This window comes from Notolepis coatsorum (genome assembly GCF_963971535.1).
Source record: "Notolepis coatsorum genome assembly, chromosome: 11".
Lineage (NCBI taxonomy): Eukaryota > Metazoa > Chordata > Actinopteri > Aulopiformes > Paralepididae > Notolepis > Notolepis coatsorum.
This window is the reverse complement of record NC_140175.1, coordinates 94,032,780-94,050,788: the sequence shown is the minus strand read 5'-3', so window position 1 is coordinate 94,050,788 and position 18,009 is coordinate 94,032,780. Positions and strand designations below refer to the sequence as shown.

The 18,009-nt window shown below is 44.3% G+C and overlaps 1 protein-coding gene across 2 annotated transcripts; it reads left to right on the top strand.

Annotated features, from left to right (window-relative positions):
- The first annotated feature begins 131 nt into the window (after positions 1-131).
- ark2n (arkadia (rnf111) N-terminal like PKA signaling regulator 2n) lies at positions 132-16,834 on the top strand. 2 transcript variants are annotated; one of them, XM_084325115.1, is made up of 5 exons: positions 132-363; positions 999-1,907; positions 12,072-12,239; positions 12,768-12,882; positions 14,106-16,834. In XM_084325115.1, exons 2-5 carry the CDS (start codon positions 1,064-1,066, stop codon positions 14,293-14,295), a joined length of 1,317 nt encoding a protein of 438 aa, XP_084181241.1. In that variant the 5' UTR covers positions 132-363; positions 999-1,063; the 3' UTR covers positions 14,296-16,834. The 2 variants fall into 2 exon arrangements, with proteins under 2 accessions (XP_084181241.1, XP_084181242.1); XM_084325116.1 differs by lacking the exon at positions 12,072-12,239.
- The last annotated feature ends 1,175 nt before the right edge of the window (positions 16,835-18,009 follow it).

Genomic DNA, 18,009 nt, shown 5'->3' with positions numbered 1-18,009 from the left:
GAATGAACAGTAACTGGCTTTTGCCTGCAGCAGCACCCTGTCTGCAATCCACCCATAGGGGGCGGTCGCTTTTGAGAACTGTCCTGCGTTGCACGGAAGTGGCGCAGGTACTTTTTGTGAACAACGGCTGATGGAGACATTTTAAAATAAGTAGCTAACAGTTAGCTCGCAAGCTAGCCAGGCTTGCAGAGGCGCGAATGCAGTGCGCCGGGGTTTATTTTTTTTACAAGTTGTACAGAAGAAGTGTAGTAGAGCTGTTTAGGCTGCGTTGCTTGTGGGCGTTTTATTATTAAAAGACTACGAATTACTGAAGATGTCAAAAAGGTCTGCCGCCGCCGGGGAAAGTGTATAGCCAACATCCTGGTAAGTTCCTGTAATGTTCGCTACTTAGCCGCTTAGCTCCAGCTAAGTTACCGAGTGTTTCCGAGGAGCTGACATTAGCCTGCTGCTCGTTTCGCCTCGTAATAGGAAAATACTGTTTCCAGTTTTGAAATACTATCATACTTGGCACATTCTCCATGACTTGTTGGTTGTTGCTTCTTCTTGCCAACTGTGAGAAGAAGCGTTTGTTCTCTACGAGTTAGCACTTAGCACAGCCTCACTACGCAGCGAAAACAGTGTCTGACTAGCTACTCTAATGCTAATTCATCTTAGCCTCTTTCGCTTGCTGCACAACCCAACTTCATACATTATAGATGAAGCCCTGTCTAGCTTCTTACACCTGTTCTGAGATGAACATAATCATGGCTCAAGAAGGTGTTTTGCACGACTTGAGTGTCAGACATACAAATGGGCATAAGCAAACAAACAACAACCTTGTTCTATTATTGGGTGGGTGTAGGTGTAAGCTGCAGAAAGATATGGTGACGTACAGGAAGTAACCCAATCCCAACTTAATGTGCAGTTTGCCTATTTCTTGTAATGAAAAATGGGTGGGTGCCTAAAGAAGCTTTCATCAAATCAGCATGAATAAATTGTGTGTTCCTCTCTCCTGCCAGGTCAAGGCCTGTCCAGGCACATCGGTCCATGATAGCTGGACCTTGGGGCTCTGCGCTCAACTGGCATGAAGATGGCTGACTCAGAGAAGACTGATGAGTTTGTCGATGCTGAGAGCCTCCCGGAGTGCCCTGTTGATGCAGAGTCAGCCCATGCTTCTGTGAAGGGAGAGCAAGAGGAGCCCCTGAAAACAGAGACCACCACCACTACCAGCTCACCAGGGGAGAAGGAGGCCGACAGCCCCCTGCAGACGGAGGGCGAGCCGGGCCTCCTCTCCATGCCTTGCCTGATGAAGGAGCTTCGCAGGGACTCCCCGGAGTCCCAGCATGCCTCCACGGGGAGCGACAAAGACAAGCCCGTCTCCGGTCACGTCTACGAAAGTGATTCCTCGAACCCCTGCATGCTCTCTCCTTCGTCCAGCGGCCACCTGGCTGACTCAGACACTCTCTCCTCAGGGGAAGAAAGGGCTGCCTCTCGGGGAGGAGGAGGAGGAGGTGGTGAAGAAGGCCACATGGAGGCCGATCCGGGCCAGGCGATAGGAGGACAAACGTCGGCGGTGGCGACGGGGGGGAGGAAGTCTCGGCGGTCGCGTTCGGAAAGCGAGATGCCCGCCAACGCGATGGCGGCGAAGAAAAACCGCTGCCAGCCGACCGCGGCTCCGGCGGGGGGCCCCGAGAAACAGACCAACGGCAAACTGGCTAAAGTGAAAGGTCACCGCAGCCAGAAGCACAAGGAACGCATGCGTCTGCTGAGGCAGAAACGGGAGGCAGCGGCGCGGAAGAAGTACAACCTGTTGCAGGACAGCAGCACGAGCGACAGTGAGCTCACCTGCGACTCCAGCACCAGCTCCTCTGACGACGAGGACGACGAGACCTCAGGAGGCAGCAAGACAATCAACACAGACAACCCGGGTAACCGCTACTGTCCACAACACACGCTTACAACTAGAGATGGGTCCGGTCCGATCCTATATCGGTATCGGGTTCTGATTTTGATGTAATTCACACATAGGATATATTGGTCTGACATCACCGATCCACGTTACAGATCCAGATTTCATATGCAGGCTTTCAAGAGTGCAACCCATTTTTTGAGGTAGTGCTACTTGCAAATATACAAGTTTTTTTTTAATATAATACCGTATATCACGGCCACTTCTCTCGCCGGGAGTTATGCGTGTTCTCTCGTTGAAATGCAGAGCTGTAAGCCAGCTCTCTCCAAGTACATGCCTGTAGTGGCATTAAAACATATCGTTCCTTTTTCCAAAGTAACTAAATAACGGATCCTTCTGTGCCACAGACTGTTGTCCCACAATTACGATAATCGGGAGAATTGAGACAAATTAATAGGCAATCTCGAGAAAAGGGAAAGCTTATCCTATCCACTTAGGAATGGCTCATGCCTCAGCGTCAAGCAAAGCAAGCAGCAGAATGGTTGGACTTCCGGTTAAATATGTTCAAAATAATGGTCATCAAGTCAAAGTTTACCGTGAACAAAAAAGTTTAAAAGTGCAATAAAGTCAGAGAATATATATATAAAGGTTATATCTTTATTCGACTTTTTATAATGATTTAAGGCTTCCACTAGTAAGTAGGCTAATCCAGTTTTACTCAGCACTATGGAGGCCTATTACTACGAGGAGTAAATAGGCTAATCCAGCCATACTCAACACTATGGAGGCTTATTACTACCAGGAGTAAGTAGGCTAATCCAGCCATACTCAACACTATGGAGGCTTATTACTACCAGGAGTAAGTAGGCTAATCCAGCCATACTCAACACTATGGAGGCTTATTACTACCAGGAGTAAGTAGGCTAATCCAGCCATACTCAACACTATGGAGGCTTATTACTACCAGCCTACCAGGAGTAAGTAGGCTAATCCAGCCATACTCGACACTATGGAGGCTTATTACTACCAGGAGTAAGTAGGCTAATCCAGCCATACTCAACACTATGGAGGCTTATTACTACCAGCCTACCAGGAGTAAGTAGGCTAATCCAGCCATACTCGACACTATGGAGGTTTATTACTACCAGGAGTAAATAGGCTAATCCAGCCATACTCAACACTGGCGATCTATTGCTACCAGTTTGTATTTGAAGCATACTTAACCTACAGTTAAAATAAATCGCTTTGGAATACATTTAAATGTAATGCATTTTTAGGATATCTTTCACTCTTTTAATAAGAAGTGCTGTGTGTTTATTACAGCCTCACTTAACCTTACAGATGATGATGATGATAATATAATTATTATTCAAGAAAAATTGGCTTTAGTGTCAGTATCGGTTTGATATCGGTATTGGCACATAATATCCAAATTAAAATATCCGTATCGGAACTGAAAAAAGTGGATCGGTGCATCTCTGCTAGCTACACGGCAGCTGGCCCGGGTGACGGTGGCAGCTGTCACTCTCCTAGACAAATCCCCATGTAATTCGAGGGGAGTAATGGCAACCTGTGGTAGGTCTAGTACACATTTCTCAAAGATAATTTGCTATCAGATTCAGAACAGACTTTAGAAGAAGAAGCCTACATAAGGTTTTCAGGTAACTGAAATCAATTTGTTGCACATTTACATACCAGTGGCAGTAGCCCATAATGTAGGAAATTGCCCCCTGTTTTAATGTCAAATCAATAAGAGACACTGCTTGGTTTATGTTTGCTTATCCCCTCACCTGTTTTTTGAATTATGTTCTCACTCTCATTAGTCTCCATTCACCAGTGCCTTTGGGACATTTACATGTAGACGGGCAAAGGCACTTTGTAGTTGTGAGTGTTCCGTTTCAGCTTTTGTCTCATTGTTTGCATGTTGTGGAAATTTTTTAGTACCGGGCCTTTTTTTCCTTTTTCTAACCTACTGAATGTCATAAATAAGTTACGGTGTTCTTGCTGTAGCCCAGTCCCTGTTGCCTAGTTCTGCGCTGCCGTGAGTGAGCCATTTTTATCCCCAGCGTTTACTGTAAATAGAGTATCGGCCTGCGCTGTATGTTCTCATTGTGTCATATCACTCTTGCCTTCCAAGCCTGTGTCACTGTTCTACTGTAATGAAGATCCACGTGTTTCAGCAGAGAATTCAGGCTTATTATAACCATACTAGGATTTAGCCTAATGGTAATGGATTTGGGGGGGGGGGGGATTTGTTGTGAGAGTAGTCAAGGAACCGGTGATGAAATGTATTGGCTTCACTAAGAATTCCTAAACGTAACACTCAACTGATGAATAGACCTGTTCGCCGCCGACGTCATGACAAAATATGCCATGCGCGGACCTGAGGCAGAAATGAACGTAATCCTGGTCAGAACAACGGGGCAGACTACAATATATTTGCATTTGTTATCCATGCTATGCTAGCTAGCAATCGATCTATGACAAAGCTAGATATGTAAAAGGTGAACGACTCACAGCCATGCTCATTTGGCAAAATGACATCCAGCCGTTTTCTTTTGAAACTACTTTTAGTCAGGGGAAGTGCCATTGTTTCTCCATAGAGCCCCGTTATACTTCTTTTGGCGCAGCAGCTCGCGCAGTTCCGGGGTAATTTCCACTCAGTTGGTATTGCTGATTTAGCCAAGATGCAACAAGTCGTTCAGCATGCAACTCCCATTCGTTTAACATTAGCAGTGGATACGTTTGGCTGATGAGTGTCTAGTTATTTCTAGAGAAACCCAAACCATACGATACATTCCAGTTTCACCTTGTTCTTCAGATTACAGTCCCAAAGAATCATCTGGAGATCATGAAATGAATGAAAATTATCGGTTTTTATATCCTGTCCTAGCGAAGCAGCAGTTGTGATTGGAGGATCTAGCAAAGAGGGCGGGGTTAGAGGTCTTTTTTTTTTTATCCCTAACAAACAGTCCCCCTCTTTTCACACCAGAGGATTTGATGCTGACAAACGATTATCAGCCTCCCATTGGCTTTTCTTAACCATTTCTCCCCAAATTGCTCAAGCCGTTGTATAATATAATTCCAAAGCTGTAGTACAAATATACCAGTGGCAGTAAGAATTAAGTAATAGAACTGTTCAAAATTACCTTTATTTTACTTTTGAGAGTAATTGTGTTTTATAATCCATTAACTTTCACCGGAATTACTAACAAAATGCTAACGGAAGGCTGATGCCGATTTCTCAGAACCAAAAACTCTGGTGTGATTTTAGAGAAGCTGGATTCAGTGAGTGCTCTTTTCTCAAGGACTCCCAATAGCGCTCCCTTAACCTCCTTTTGTTATGCCGTGTCACCTGGGCCACAGATCTCCTGTCCAAGACAACAGTGGTTTCTGCATATTCTTCAGGTCCTCTTGGATGTATGTAGTTCCTTTCGCCTGCTCCAAAGCAGTGGTTGTGCAGCGATTGGCAGCCATTTTGCTAAGGGCTTGTTTTGACTAGTAGCGATTAAGCAAATGATTCAACATAATAATGGGACACCAGTGACACCTGTTTACCTACATCGAAGAGGCGTTGTGCATATTCAGCTTTGATTGAGAGCGGTGGCAAACTTCGCCTAAGCATTTCCTCTTAAATGAGTGTACAAGTTATTGCACTTGGGGGTATATTAATAGGCTACTGTAAACTAAACTCTGCCAAGAAAGCTGTTAACGGTGAAGAGTGCTAGCAGACGGAATGAGTGTTGTCTTGTCTTTGTGTCTTGCTCACGCACCGCCCAATGCCTGTCTCCCGGGCAACTTGATATTTCCTGGTAATTGTGGACATCTCTTGGGTGAGCTGAGGTCTTGGCTTTAGCTGTGCTGCCGGGAAGGATTCCAGTTACTTACTAGCCTGCCGTCTGTTGCTGTTATTTGATTCATTTGTTAGATTTGAGTTTTTTTTTTTTTTTACTATGATTTCCTTGTTTCCGAGAATAACCTACTACGCATTTGCCATCTGATGTGGGAATTTAGGACCTAGTTAATGGTTTTTGTACGAGAGGAAGATTAAGATTTAGGCCACGACCACCACTTAATGTTTCACCTCAGGGGTGAACCCGGCTCTCGTGGGTTTGAGATTTAGGCTAGTCATTGTTTTGCTCAATGACACAGGGGGGCACTGTTGTTGGTGTGTTTCAGGTCACGCCTCATATTCTTTATTAAATTGGGTAGTTATTAGCCGAAATCATATGGCCTACCAATTTCGTTTGCCTTCTATGTTTTGAGTTTATACTTCATCGGCGTCGTTTTGGTTGTGTTCAACTTCAAAGTCTCACCACTTAACATCCTGCAAAGTGCAAACCACAACAACTTAATCAATCACGAGACGGCCCAGGTATCTTTTTGTTTTTTGACATCACGTTATCAACCATCACCGCATTCCGCACACAAGACCCGACAACTGCATGACATAGTCCTTCCATCAGCATGAGAGTCGATCTGCACGTAACAATTTTTTTTTTTTTTTTTTTTTAAGTTGTCATTTTCTCTCTTAAAAAAGAAAGTCCACCACCAAAAACATGCAAAGTGCTACTGTGTTTTCTCACGGCTTGGCCTCAATGTCTTTAAAGCTGGCAGCGGCTTCAGGCGCTCAGCGGAGGGATCCAGAGTGGGCGCCCAGACTCACGGGGGGCCGCTGGACGGCGTTGGCGCGTGGGACAGGAACAGCCTCGGCAGTGTTCTGGAAGAAGCCATGACGCGCTTCGCCGCCATGCAGCGGCAGACCGAGGAGCGCTTCCGCGTCTGGATGGAGAAGCTGACCCGCCTCGACTCGGACGACGACGACGACTCGTCCAAGCACTCGAGCGACGCCCAGGACCGCCGCCGCCGCCGGGGGGCGCGCCACTCCCCGCCCAGCTCCTTCCTGCCGTCCTCCGAGTCGGCGGAGACCATGGCGGCGTACATGTTGGCCAGGGAGAACGCCAGCCTCGCCCCCGCCCCTGTAAACAATAACAACAACAGCCTACCTGAAGTGGTCACTCAAAATGGAAACATGGACGGTCCCGACCCTGGTCTCTTGAATGTTTAGTGGTTGTGCTGTAACCCTCCTGAACTGACCTCCTGAACTGCTTCTCACAGTCACTGTCTTATACCGTCATCTGGGGTCTGATATAGACCCGGTTGATGCAGAAAGCATGGCTGTGCTTATTTACAAAGTGATATGTGAGAACAGTTGAAATTGTCCCACTGCGACTGGGTCTGAGTTAACTGAGCTGAAAGATGTCCCTTCGCTCTGCAGGACCCGAGACCAGGGCACTGCTGGCACTGAATCACTGTGAGATCTGACGTTATGGATAATGTTTTCAACTCACCCCGTTTTTTGGTTTCCGAAACCAATGACTTCTTTCTAATCCAGAGACCCGATTAGCATCTGTGACGTCTTGTGGACATGAGGCATATCTCAAAAGACTTGAGTCAGGACTCTCATTGTCTTGTTTGCTGTATGGCCTATTCCCAGAGTGTTCTTGTTTACCAGCTCACACACATTACATTATTACACACACCCACATAGACACAGTTTTCACGTATTGTTCCAACAGAATGTGCATTACAGCACCGGTCAGCCGCCACTACACTTATGGGTAGGGGGGCTGCTGCTTCATAGCATGTGCCTTGTCATACTGAACTCATGCTGGGAATATGGAGGTACATGGAGATAGGGAATCCCATTTGTTTACTCGAAGCCAAGTTTAAGGCAATACATTAAGACGACTATCCCCTGAACTAGGCCTGCACTTTGTTTATATTTAGTTAAGGACTCCTCAACTCTCTTTTTAATAGTCATTATTTTGGTGGCAAAGCTTCACTAACAACGTAAAAGAAAGTGATACGCCTCCTAATATTGTTAACGCAATATACGCCAAGCCACACTATATCCAGCATTTGTTTTTCTTTTGATTTAGAACTAAGAACATGTGAAGGTAGGTAAATTAGGTTTTGTCTTTTAATTCTCCTAAATGTTTGACATTTTTTTTACGTTGCTGCCGGCCTTTTGTACAGAATGAAACAAGCGAGAGCCGAGTGACGGGTTCAATAGACCAGTAGTAGTGAGTCACGCGCCAATGAAGCACGGCATGCAATAGCCTGTAGTCTGGTGGGTATTAGCTGCAATATATTCAGAGCCTCAAATCTGCATTCCTAAGTTCTCCAGCACCGGTCTGTCGGCGAGCCTGGCTCGTGCTTCAATAAAAACGCTGCCTATTTCACCAGTTTTGACTTCAAACTGAAACCCCAGGGTGTCAAACTGAAAGTGTAGCACAGCGGTGCTGTGTTTATTATATGGCGCATGTCAAGAGTTTACCGATTTCCAAATCCATCAGACTTGACTGATCCGGGGGACAACGTGGCCTTCTCTCTGGTTCAGACACTGGTCTCTCTCTGGGGAGGAAGTGATCCTCCTCCTTCAGCTCTTTCTACAGACAACATGGATGGGCCATCGTGCCACGGACCTGACGCCTCCAAAACACTACCTAACCACCCAGGATGCGGCCCGAAGGAATCCCAGGCCTGTTCTTATTCATTTCGTGAGGACAGTCAAAAGTGTTGCAGTTTGCGTGTGTGTGTGTGTATAGGCCTATGATTGTCCATCCTATACAATCGGATCAACTGACTGTGTCATATTGTCTGCATGTGAATATATTTTATGGGCTTGTGTAAATTTGTATCAAGAATGTGCTTTTGCCAAATTAGTTTTCAGTAGCGGCATGTGTGCAAGGTAAAGCTTTGCTCACGGGACATTTTGTAGTATAGTTAGATTATATTGTCCGACATGCTTCTGTTTTTTAAAGATTAAATACTGCTTCGGTTTTTTATTGGCACACAGTAACTTTGGGCCTTTAGGATTTAAAAGGATATAATGGTGCCTGGTTTGCTTTAAATTGAGATTGTTAAACATGTGTTATGGCAACAGGATTGTCTACTTAACTAAAAGAGGGCCTTGTTACACAATCACAAACGGCGCATTTTAAATACAATCCACTAAAGGACAGCTCAATGTTTACCAAAGAGATTATCTTGGTTTATATTAGTCCCTTTCTTTTTTAAACCTATATTATCCAGGCATTACATTGGGACGTGCTTGGTTTTCCTGGTAATACACTGATGCCCTTGCATTGCTCTCTCACTTGACTCCACATACGGCACTGCTGCTGTCCCATAGTACATACTGTCCAGATGACCCTCGCTCAGGCATGCGTCTGGCTGGAGGTATGTCACTGCCACAGACTCCTCTGACAGGGTAGAACAAAGATAACTCCAAGCATGCACCCTATGTTACTCTACTGGAGATTCTGTTCCCCCACGTTACTCTACTACCAGAGATTCTGTTCCCCCACGTTACTCTACTACCAGAGATTCTGTTCCCCCACGTTACTCTACTACCAGAGATTCTGTTCCCCCACGTTACTCTACTACCAGAGATTCTGTTCCCTGTTACTCTACTACCAGAGATTCTGTTCCCCCTGTTACTCTACTACCAGAGATTCTGTTCCCTGTTACGCTACTACCAGAGATTCTGTTCCCCCTGTCACTCTACTACCAGAGATTCTGTTCCCCCTGTCACTCTACTACCAGAGATTCTGTTCCCTGTTACTCTACTACCAGAGATTCTGTTCCCCCTGTCACTCTACTACCAGAGATTCTGTTCCCCATGTCACTCTACTACCAGAGATTCTGTTCCCTGTTACTCTACTACCAGAGATTCTGTTCCCTGTTACTCTACTACCAGAGATTCTGTTCCCCCTGTCACTCTACTACCAGAGATTCTGTTCCGCCTGTCACTCTACTACCAGAGATTCTGTTCCCCCTGTCACTCTACTACCAGAGATTCTGTTCACCCTGTTACTCTACTACCAGTTATTCTGTTCCCCATGTCACCCTACTACCAGTTATTCTGTTCCCTGTTACTCTACTACCAGAGATTCTGTTCCCTGTCACTCTACTACCAGAGATTCTGTTCCCCCACGTTACTCTACTACCAGTTATTCTGTTCCCTGTTACTCTACTACCAGAGATTCTGTTCCCTGTCACTCTACTACCAGAGATTCTGTTCCCCCACGTTACTCTACTACCAGTTATTCTGTTCTATGTGTTACTCTACTACCAGAGATTCTGTTCCCTGTCACTCTACTACCAGAGATTAGAGCCATATGAAATCCGCGTTCACGGAATCGCGGACGGAATCGCGGAATTGAGCAATAAAAATGGAATACTGTAAATAAAAAATAAATAAAAAAAATTATTATTATTATTTTTTTTTTAATGTTGTGGGACTTGTACAGCACTTTGTTCAACGTTGTCAGTGCTGTAAAGTTTAAACCTTTTAAAATCTTAGACAAACAAAACACTTTGCTTTCATGAAATATTGTAAGCCGTTATTTTAGGCTTTATAAAAGCAGCACAATGAACACATCTGTCAGTACCGAGTCCGACCTCATCTTAAATAACAAACAGCATTGTTGTAGTTAACAAAGAGAGGCAGAGTTGATTTTGCACAAAAATAAAAAGAAATATCTTTATTTTTTATATAATCTAACTTTATTTTCATATTCGAATCCCATGCCCATCGAACGAAGCTTCGAAGTATTTAAGACAGCCCTATTAAATGGACTGTTATATCTTATTAAATTGTGGACATTTATTCATTCCCACTTATTAGACACTATTTCTGATGGTAAAATGCGTGTACAAAGCAAAATACAGAATTTTGAAATATTAAAACGGAATTTGGGAAAAAAATTTAATGGAATTTGGAAAAAAATAAAACTGATTTCATATGGCTCTACCAGAGATTCTGTTCCCTGTCACTCTACTACCAGAGATTCTGTTCCCCCTGTCACTCTACTACCAGATATTCTGTTCCCTGTCACTCTACTACCAGAGATTCTGTTCCCCCTGTCACTCTACTACCAGTTATTCTGTTCCCCATGTTACTCTACTACCAGTTATTCTGTTCCATGCGTTACTCTACTACCAGAGATTCTGTTCCCTGTGTTACTCTACTACCAGAGATTCTGTTCCATGCGTTACTCTACTACCAGAGATCTGTTCCCTGTGTTACTCTACTACCAGAGATTCTGTTCCCTGTCACTCTACTACCAGAGATTCTGTTCCCTGTCACTCTACTACCAGAGATTCTGTTCCCTGTGTTACTCTACTACCAGATATTCTGTTCCCTGTCACTCTACTACCAGAGATGCTGTTCCCTGTCACTCTACTACCAGAGATTCTGTTCCCTGTGTTACTCTACCAGAGATTCTGTTCCCTGTGTTACTCTACTACCAGAGATTCTGTTCCCCATGTTACTCCACTACCACAGATTCTGTTCCACATGTTATTCAACTAGAGATTCTGTTCCCCATGTTATTCTACCAGAGATTCTGTTGTCTGTTACTCTACCAGATATTCTGTTGTCTATGTGACTCTACCAGAGATTCTGTTCTGTTTTGCAAAGTGTCAGGCAGAGTTAAGCCTCATAGGTCAACATTAGAAACGTCAACATGCACATGGTTAATAATGGGTCAAACAGGCCTTTTCTGTATTGTTTTTTGCCTTTATTGCATTCACAGAATAAGATGACTTCTGAACCATTTTCTTTTTGTAACGATTGCATCTTGCTGTAGTTTTCTTTTCTTCTTTTTTTGTGAATGGCTGTTATTTCAAAAGCATTAAATAGAAACCTGAGACGATTGCTGGTTTCTCAGTTCATTGCATACCACACACACGCACCATTCAACCTGCAAGCCTGATCATGAACTTTTGATTCTTACCTAAATATGAAACGCTGGGCTGAACTGACGGCATGTAGGCCTCCTCCTAACATACATGGGCCCAGAGAGGAATGCTTTGCACCCGGTCAGAATGTACTGTAATGTAGTTTTATTTTGTCATGTTAAGCGTTTTGTGTTTTGCAGACTGGCACTATTGAATGGAATAGTCTAACATTATTTAGCAATCGTCGTAGCCTTTGTCAACATAATTTATTATAACATTGTTAGTGTAGAGTAGACTTTTGCAGATAGGCTGGGTTGCCTTGTGAAATAGCACAGGAAGCCTTGAAGGAAGTACGGCAGCTCTGTTCAGGCAACAGTCCTAGTGCTCCACCGGCACGGTTTGAATAATGAAGTGTTTTCTCTGTTTTCTGCAGACGGGCCTCCGGTAGTGGGTCACTATGATATTTCAGAATCTGATTCTAACCAGGAGTGTGTGAGTGTGGAGACAGTCCGGGCCTCGGTGATAAAGCATGAGCTAAAAACACACAGAGACCAGGATATCAAGGGAGCTCACTCTGGGTGTATAAGAGCTCTGATCGCAGGTCAGTTACACGTGTATCCAACTAAAAAAGAAATGTCCACTCTTCTGAGACTTGTCAACAAGACATTTTTTTTATAGAGGCATGGGTTTTCACGGTAGTGGAAACTGGGGGGTGGGCGGGGCTATTTACAAGAGTTGTCATCCTTATGAGTCTCAGCACGACATGTTTTTGAAGTACTAATGTCTCATACCCTTCCACCCACAATGCTACTGTTGTGTTTTTTTAGTAAAAACCTGAGAAAGTCCTTACGGTTTGATTCCATTTCTTTAAAAAATACAAAAATAAATGAATGTAATCCAAGGAATCAGCCGTTTTATGTTTTGTCCGAAAAGTCCCATCCCATCTAATTTAGACGGGGGAGAAAGAAAAAAGAGATGAGTGTAATTTGTCTCGTCATTGTTTTTGTCTGGTGTGTGTGTCGGCGTCGCTGGGTTCAGTCGCTGTCTTGTCTTGTCAGCGAGGCACTCCACCGCCCCCAGGACTCTCCCTGGAGCCGCGCCTGACCCGCCTGTGTTGTTGTGTTTTCAGGCCACATGGAGGCAGAGCTGTCCCACAGGGAACCTACCCAGCAGCACAAGGGCCAGATCCACATCGCCTCCTCAGACAGCGAGGTGGAGATTGTGGGGGTGCAGGAGAACACACGGTAAAGATTGCCCCCCCCCCCCCCAGAGGGGGCGACTGGGGACACAAACGTCATCCCTGACGGTGGTTGGTGTTTAACCCTCTCACTACCACACTACAGGAGGTTAACCCTTTCACTACCACACTACAGATGGTTGTAGTGTGGCAGTGAAAGGGTTAACCTTCTGTAGTGTGGTAGTGAAAGTGTTAACCATTTGGTAGTGTGCCATTGAAAGGGTTTAAAACAAATGGCTACGGAATGACTCCTACAGTTTCAGTTGTTTCAATGTTTTAGGGTGTCACGGTTTAATCAACTGGATAAGATGAGATGAGATATTCCTTTATTGATCCCCTTGGGGAAATTCAGGCATCATAGCGGGGGGGGGGGGGGGGGGATATTGATGGGAAATGATTGCGTCGGTGCTTTGAAATATTTAGTTGCTGGCAGTTAAATTAAACTAATTTCATTCAGAGGCAGTAACATTTGTGTAAAAAAAAATATAATAATAATGCTCTAAAGTCCGAAGTGGTGGAGAGAATAAAAGCTAGCTTATAATGGTAGTGTCTGGTTAGGTGCGAGGGATAATGGAGGTACTACCCAAGGTGGGGTCCGGGAGGGGGGGGGGTCGAGCTGGAGCATATGTGTGTAGGTTTTTAGATAACAGGTATTAGGGGTATATCTTATATAAGACAATTAACTAAAATGTGATTTCATTGGATGTGCTCTGACAACGAATGCTTGTATATCTTATCGTGTGTTGTCATGTTTGTTTGTGTTTGTTTAAAAAATAATAATAAAATAAAATACAAAAAAATAATAATGCTCTAAAAGACGATTTAACAGAAGGTTAACCCTTTCACTACCACACTACAGAAGGTTAACCCTTTCACTGCCACATGACAAAGGGTTAACCCTTTCACTACCACACGCCAAAGGGTTAACACTTTCACTACCACACTACAGATGGTTAACCATTTCACTGCCGCACGACAAAGGGTTTAACCCTTTCACTACCACACTACAGATGGTTAAAAGTAAATGCAAGTGAACTTTGAACATTTTCAATTGTCTAGTTTTTAGTATATATTTTTTTGGGGTGAAAATGTATTGTTTTTAGATGCACAGATGAATCGATAAATGAATTGTCAGTGGCAGCTCTAGTCCCATGACTTTTATCAATTGTGTTTGTCGGAGGTATTTTCACGATAAAGATAAATAATTTGTTACATTTAATTTAAATCCAGATGTGCCCATCCTCGTGGAGGTGTGATCCAGAGCTTGTCGTCCTGGAAGCCAAACTCAGTGGAGCAGTACAACAGCACAAGGCAGTCCCAGCTCTGGACTTCCGTTTCCCCTCAGCCCAACTGGGTGTCCCCGCCTGAGGTGGTGGACCTCACCCTGGACGAGGACACCAGACACAAATACCTACTCTGAGCAACTCGTGCACTGAAGACACCCCCCCCCCCGCGCACCTCCATCATCCTTTCTTCACCCCTCCTCCTCCTCCACCCCCTTGTGGCAGAGCTCACCTGTACCTACTCATGGACTTCTCCTGTTCCAGAGTGCTGTTTGTTTTTAACCTACAGTCCAACGACCTTGTGTACCGTATATCAAAGCCATTCTACTGAAGTGATTCCCAGATTGTGATTATTATCATTTTATTTTTTTAACAAATTAAATAATGGACGTAGTTGCTATAAAATAGCAAAGCACTTAACACGTGCAGGTGGAAACCTGACAGGAATTCTGCAGTAAATTATAGCAATACCCCCCTCCTCCTCCCCCCCCCCCCCCCCCCCCCATTTAGTACCTCATACTCCCTGTGGGGCCTGTGTGTAGGTAGGCACTGTGTTTGTACGCTTGCTAGCTGTATAGTAAGACTCCCAAGTCGCTGCTCGAGGGCGGAGTAGGTCGGTATCGTCGGCTAACAACGCGGCTGCCGTCGACCTGCTTCACTACAGACCTGGACCGCGTGGTGTTCTCCAACCCGGGCGTTCTTTTCTACCGGCGGCGGTCAAGGCGGGACGGCAGCTGCTACACTTTCCTGTTGTACAATAAGACCATATAGACAGCTGACCCGTCACAGTAGTCTGAGGTCAACAAGGGTTGTTTTCTCTCTTTATTCTTTTTCAAAGTCTCACCACTGGCTCCACACGCATAATTCAGATTGCATTGATAACTCTGGTTTATTATACAGTGCCTAGCATATAGTGCTGTGCTTTTTTGGTGCAGTCATGGAAGTGTACATGTTTGTTGATTAATCTTAAAATTATTATTTAATTTTCTTTCAGTTGGTGTCAAAAAGATGCATTTAAATTTTCCTCTTAAAGACGACAGGGGGGAAGAAAAAAAAACACTGGTCGAAGTGCAACTCGGAGAACTACACGTACACACACACAATACAAATCAGTACGGCAATGGTTCTGTCTTAGCAAATGTCTTTGCTACGGAGAAAGTCCAGAACGGGCGTCATGGTAATCAATGACTGTGTGACCCTCCCCCCCGCGGAGCCGACTGTACACGCCTGGTCTCTATCCTCTCTGTATGAACAACGGCCACGCTTCTCTGAACCTCCGGGGACCCTTTATGACAAACGTAAAACAAATGTATCTTCCATTTGAACATTGCAAAGCGAAAACACGGCCCGAATGCCTTGGAATGTGCACTATTTTCTTTGAGAATCATGTATAGCCTATTTTATTGTAAAAAGAAAAAGGATGAAAAAAAAACTTGGCAGATTTAGCTTTCTCTAAAAGAGATATTTTAATAATAGATGTGAATTTTAGTTTATAGATATTGAGTTAAAGTGAGCTTGTGCCCATTTGCTGGGGCTTGGTGGTAGAGAGAGACATTTAATGTATATGAACTGTTCTTACCTTGATCCTCAGGGAGAGGTCTCTTTCCCATGTGGTCGTCTTTATGTCCTTTTATGCAGTACTGCTGCAAACCCGGTGAGACTGCAGCCAAGCCTCTTAGTTTTATTTTATTTCGTTTTTATTATCAATGATCCAATTTTACACACCGTCTTACTACCACTTGAGCTCTGTTTTATGGCACGGTTCCCAGTGTTTCCCTCTTCACAATCCTTCACGTGAGGATTACCTATCTGAAAACCCGCCCTCTCCCCCCCCCCCCCCCCTCCAAATCGAGACCGCTGCTTCCCTGTCTGTCCGAGGCGAGCGGCGGTCGCGGTTGGAGGCTTGAGAAAAGGGGGCGGGGTTTGAGATAGGTCCATTGTAACGTTTCGCTCACAGAAAGGGAAAAGCCCTAAATACGGAAGTAACTGAACCAAAGGACAAAATGGAACTATTGTCGACGAATGACAAATCTTTTTGGAGACTTGAGATATTAGCGCTTTTCCACAACATTTTTGTCCCCCTTCCTTTGCACGTATGCATTTTGTTCTCGGCTGTATGTCTTTTGAAACAGAATTTTATCTTCAGTCTAGATAGGGTTATGATTTGAACGTTTATCCAACAATTCTCAGCAAACGTTGTGAAATGTGACATGATGACTATTTTGAACTCTAGATTTATATTGACATTTTGTGTTTCCAATTGGCCAGTTTTCTCTCCACTGTAAGCAGCTAACACTGTAATGACTTTTTTTTCTTTTTCTCAGACCTTTCTCGCATGCAAAGCTGATCCCCTTTTCTCTAGTTCCTCATGATTATTATTAAATGTCGGTTAAGAAAGACATTGCTCATGCCTTTAGGGATAGTGGTTTGCTTTTCTGTAAGAAACTAGGGCAGCAAATGGTTGCACATACCATGTTTTGTTACATCTTTAACCTCAACTCAGATATTATCATACCAGTAATTTAACTATTGTTCTGTTATTTTCATTTATTTTACTGTCAGTATTTTAAATTAACAGAAATGAGTGTTGATATTTTGTTGCTTCTGCGAGTCCCTGACTTCATTGAAATTATGTCTGTAGAACAAAAAGGAAACTATTTTAAAACGAAATAAATAGAGTATTATTTAAAAACGTGTCATTTATTTCCTTGTTCATTAGTAAACTTGGGAGTGTGGAGTTAAGAATTTTAAGCTAGGCTAGCTGATCCGTATCCGCTTCCTTTAATTTGTGCTAGGCTAGCTTGCAGTCAGATAGCTTTCTACTGAACACAGGAAATTGGTATCTTGTCTGACTGGAGAAGGCGGTAAGCGCATTTCCCATAATGTTGGCGTGTTCCTTTTAAGCTTTGATTCAATTCTAAATGTAAACCATAATGAACATAATGGGAGGCATATGTCACACTAGGGGTGTAAATAATAATGTATCAATATGAATGTGGAAATGAAACCAGATTGATCCATAAAATTGTAATTGGGACAACAGCCTGCTCCTGAACATTGGTAAAACCAAGGAGCTGATTGTGGATTTTAGGAGAACACAGCCGGGGACAGACACACCACTGTGGATAAACGGGGCTACCATGGACAGGGTGAGCAGCTTTAAGTACCTGGGGGTCCACATCTCAGAACACCTGACATGGACAACACACAGACTCAGTCGTAAAAAAGGCGAAGCAGCGCCTCTACCACCTGAGACAGTTGAGGAAGTTCAGAGTATCGGGGAAGATACTCCAGTCCTTCTACTCCGGAGCTGTAGAGAGCATCTTGACTGGAAACATCACTGCCTGGTATGGAAACAGCAAGGCACAGGACAAGAAGGCCCTACCTACAGAGAGTGGTGCGCTCAGCTGAGCGTACTACGGGTATTGCACTACCACCCCTGCAGGTCTTATATAACGAGGTGCAAATCCAGAGCCTGCAGAATAATGAAAGACCCTCAGTCCTCACCACCCCAACAACAGCCTGTTCAAGCTGCTGCGGTCAGGCAAACGCCTGCGCACACCAGCAACTAGGACAGAGAGACTTCGGCTCAGCTTCCCCCAGGCCATCAGAGTCTTGAACACTGAACTCTCCACACACAAGCACACATGAGCACACGCACAACACACATACTGTATACGCTCACTAGGGCTGTTCCCTATTAGTCGACTAATCGGTCGAAAGGAGCCGTAGTCGACTGCCAACCTCTTAGTCGAATACATTTTTTTTTTTTTTTTTTTTTTTTTTTTTTTTCCAAAAGAAAATAGGCCTCTAACGCTAATGGCACGCATACCAGAGGCTAACTGCCTACG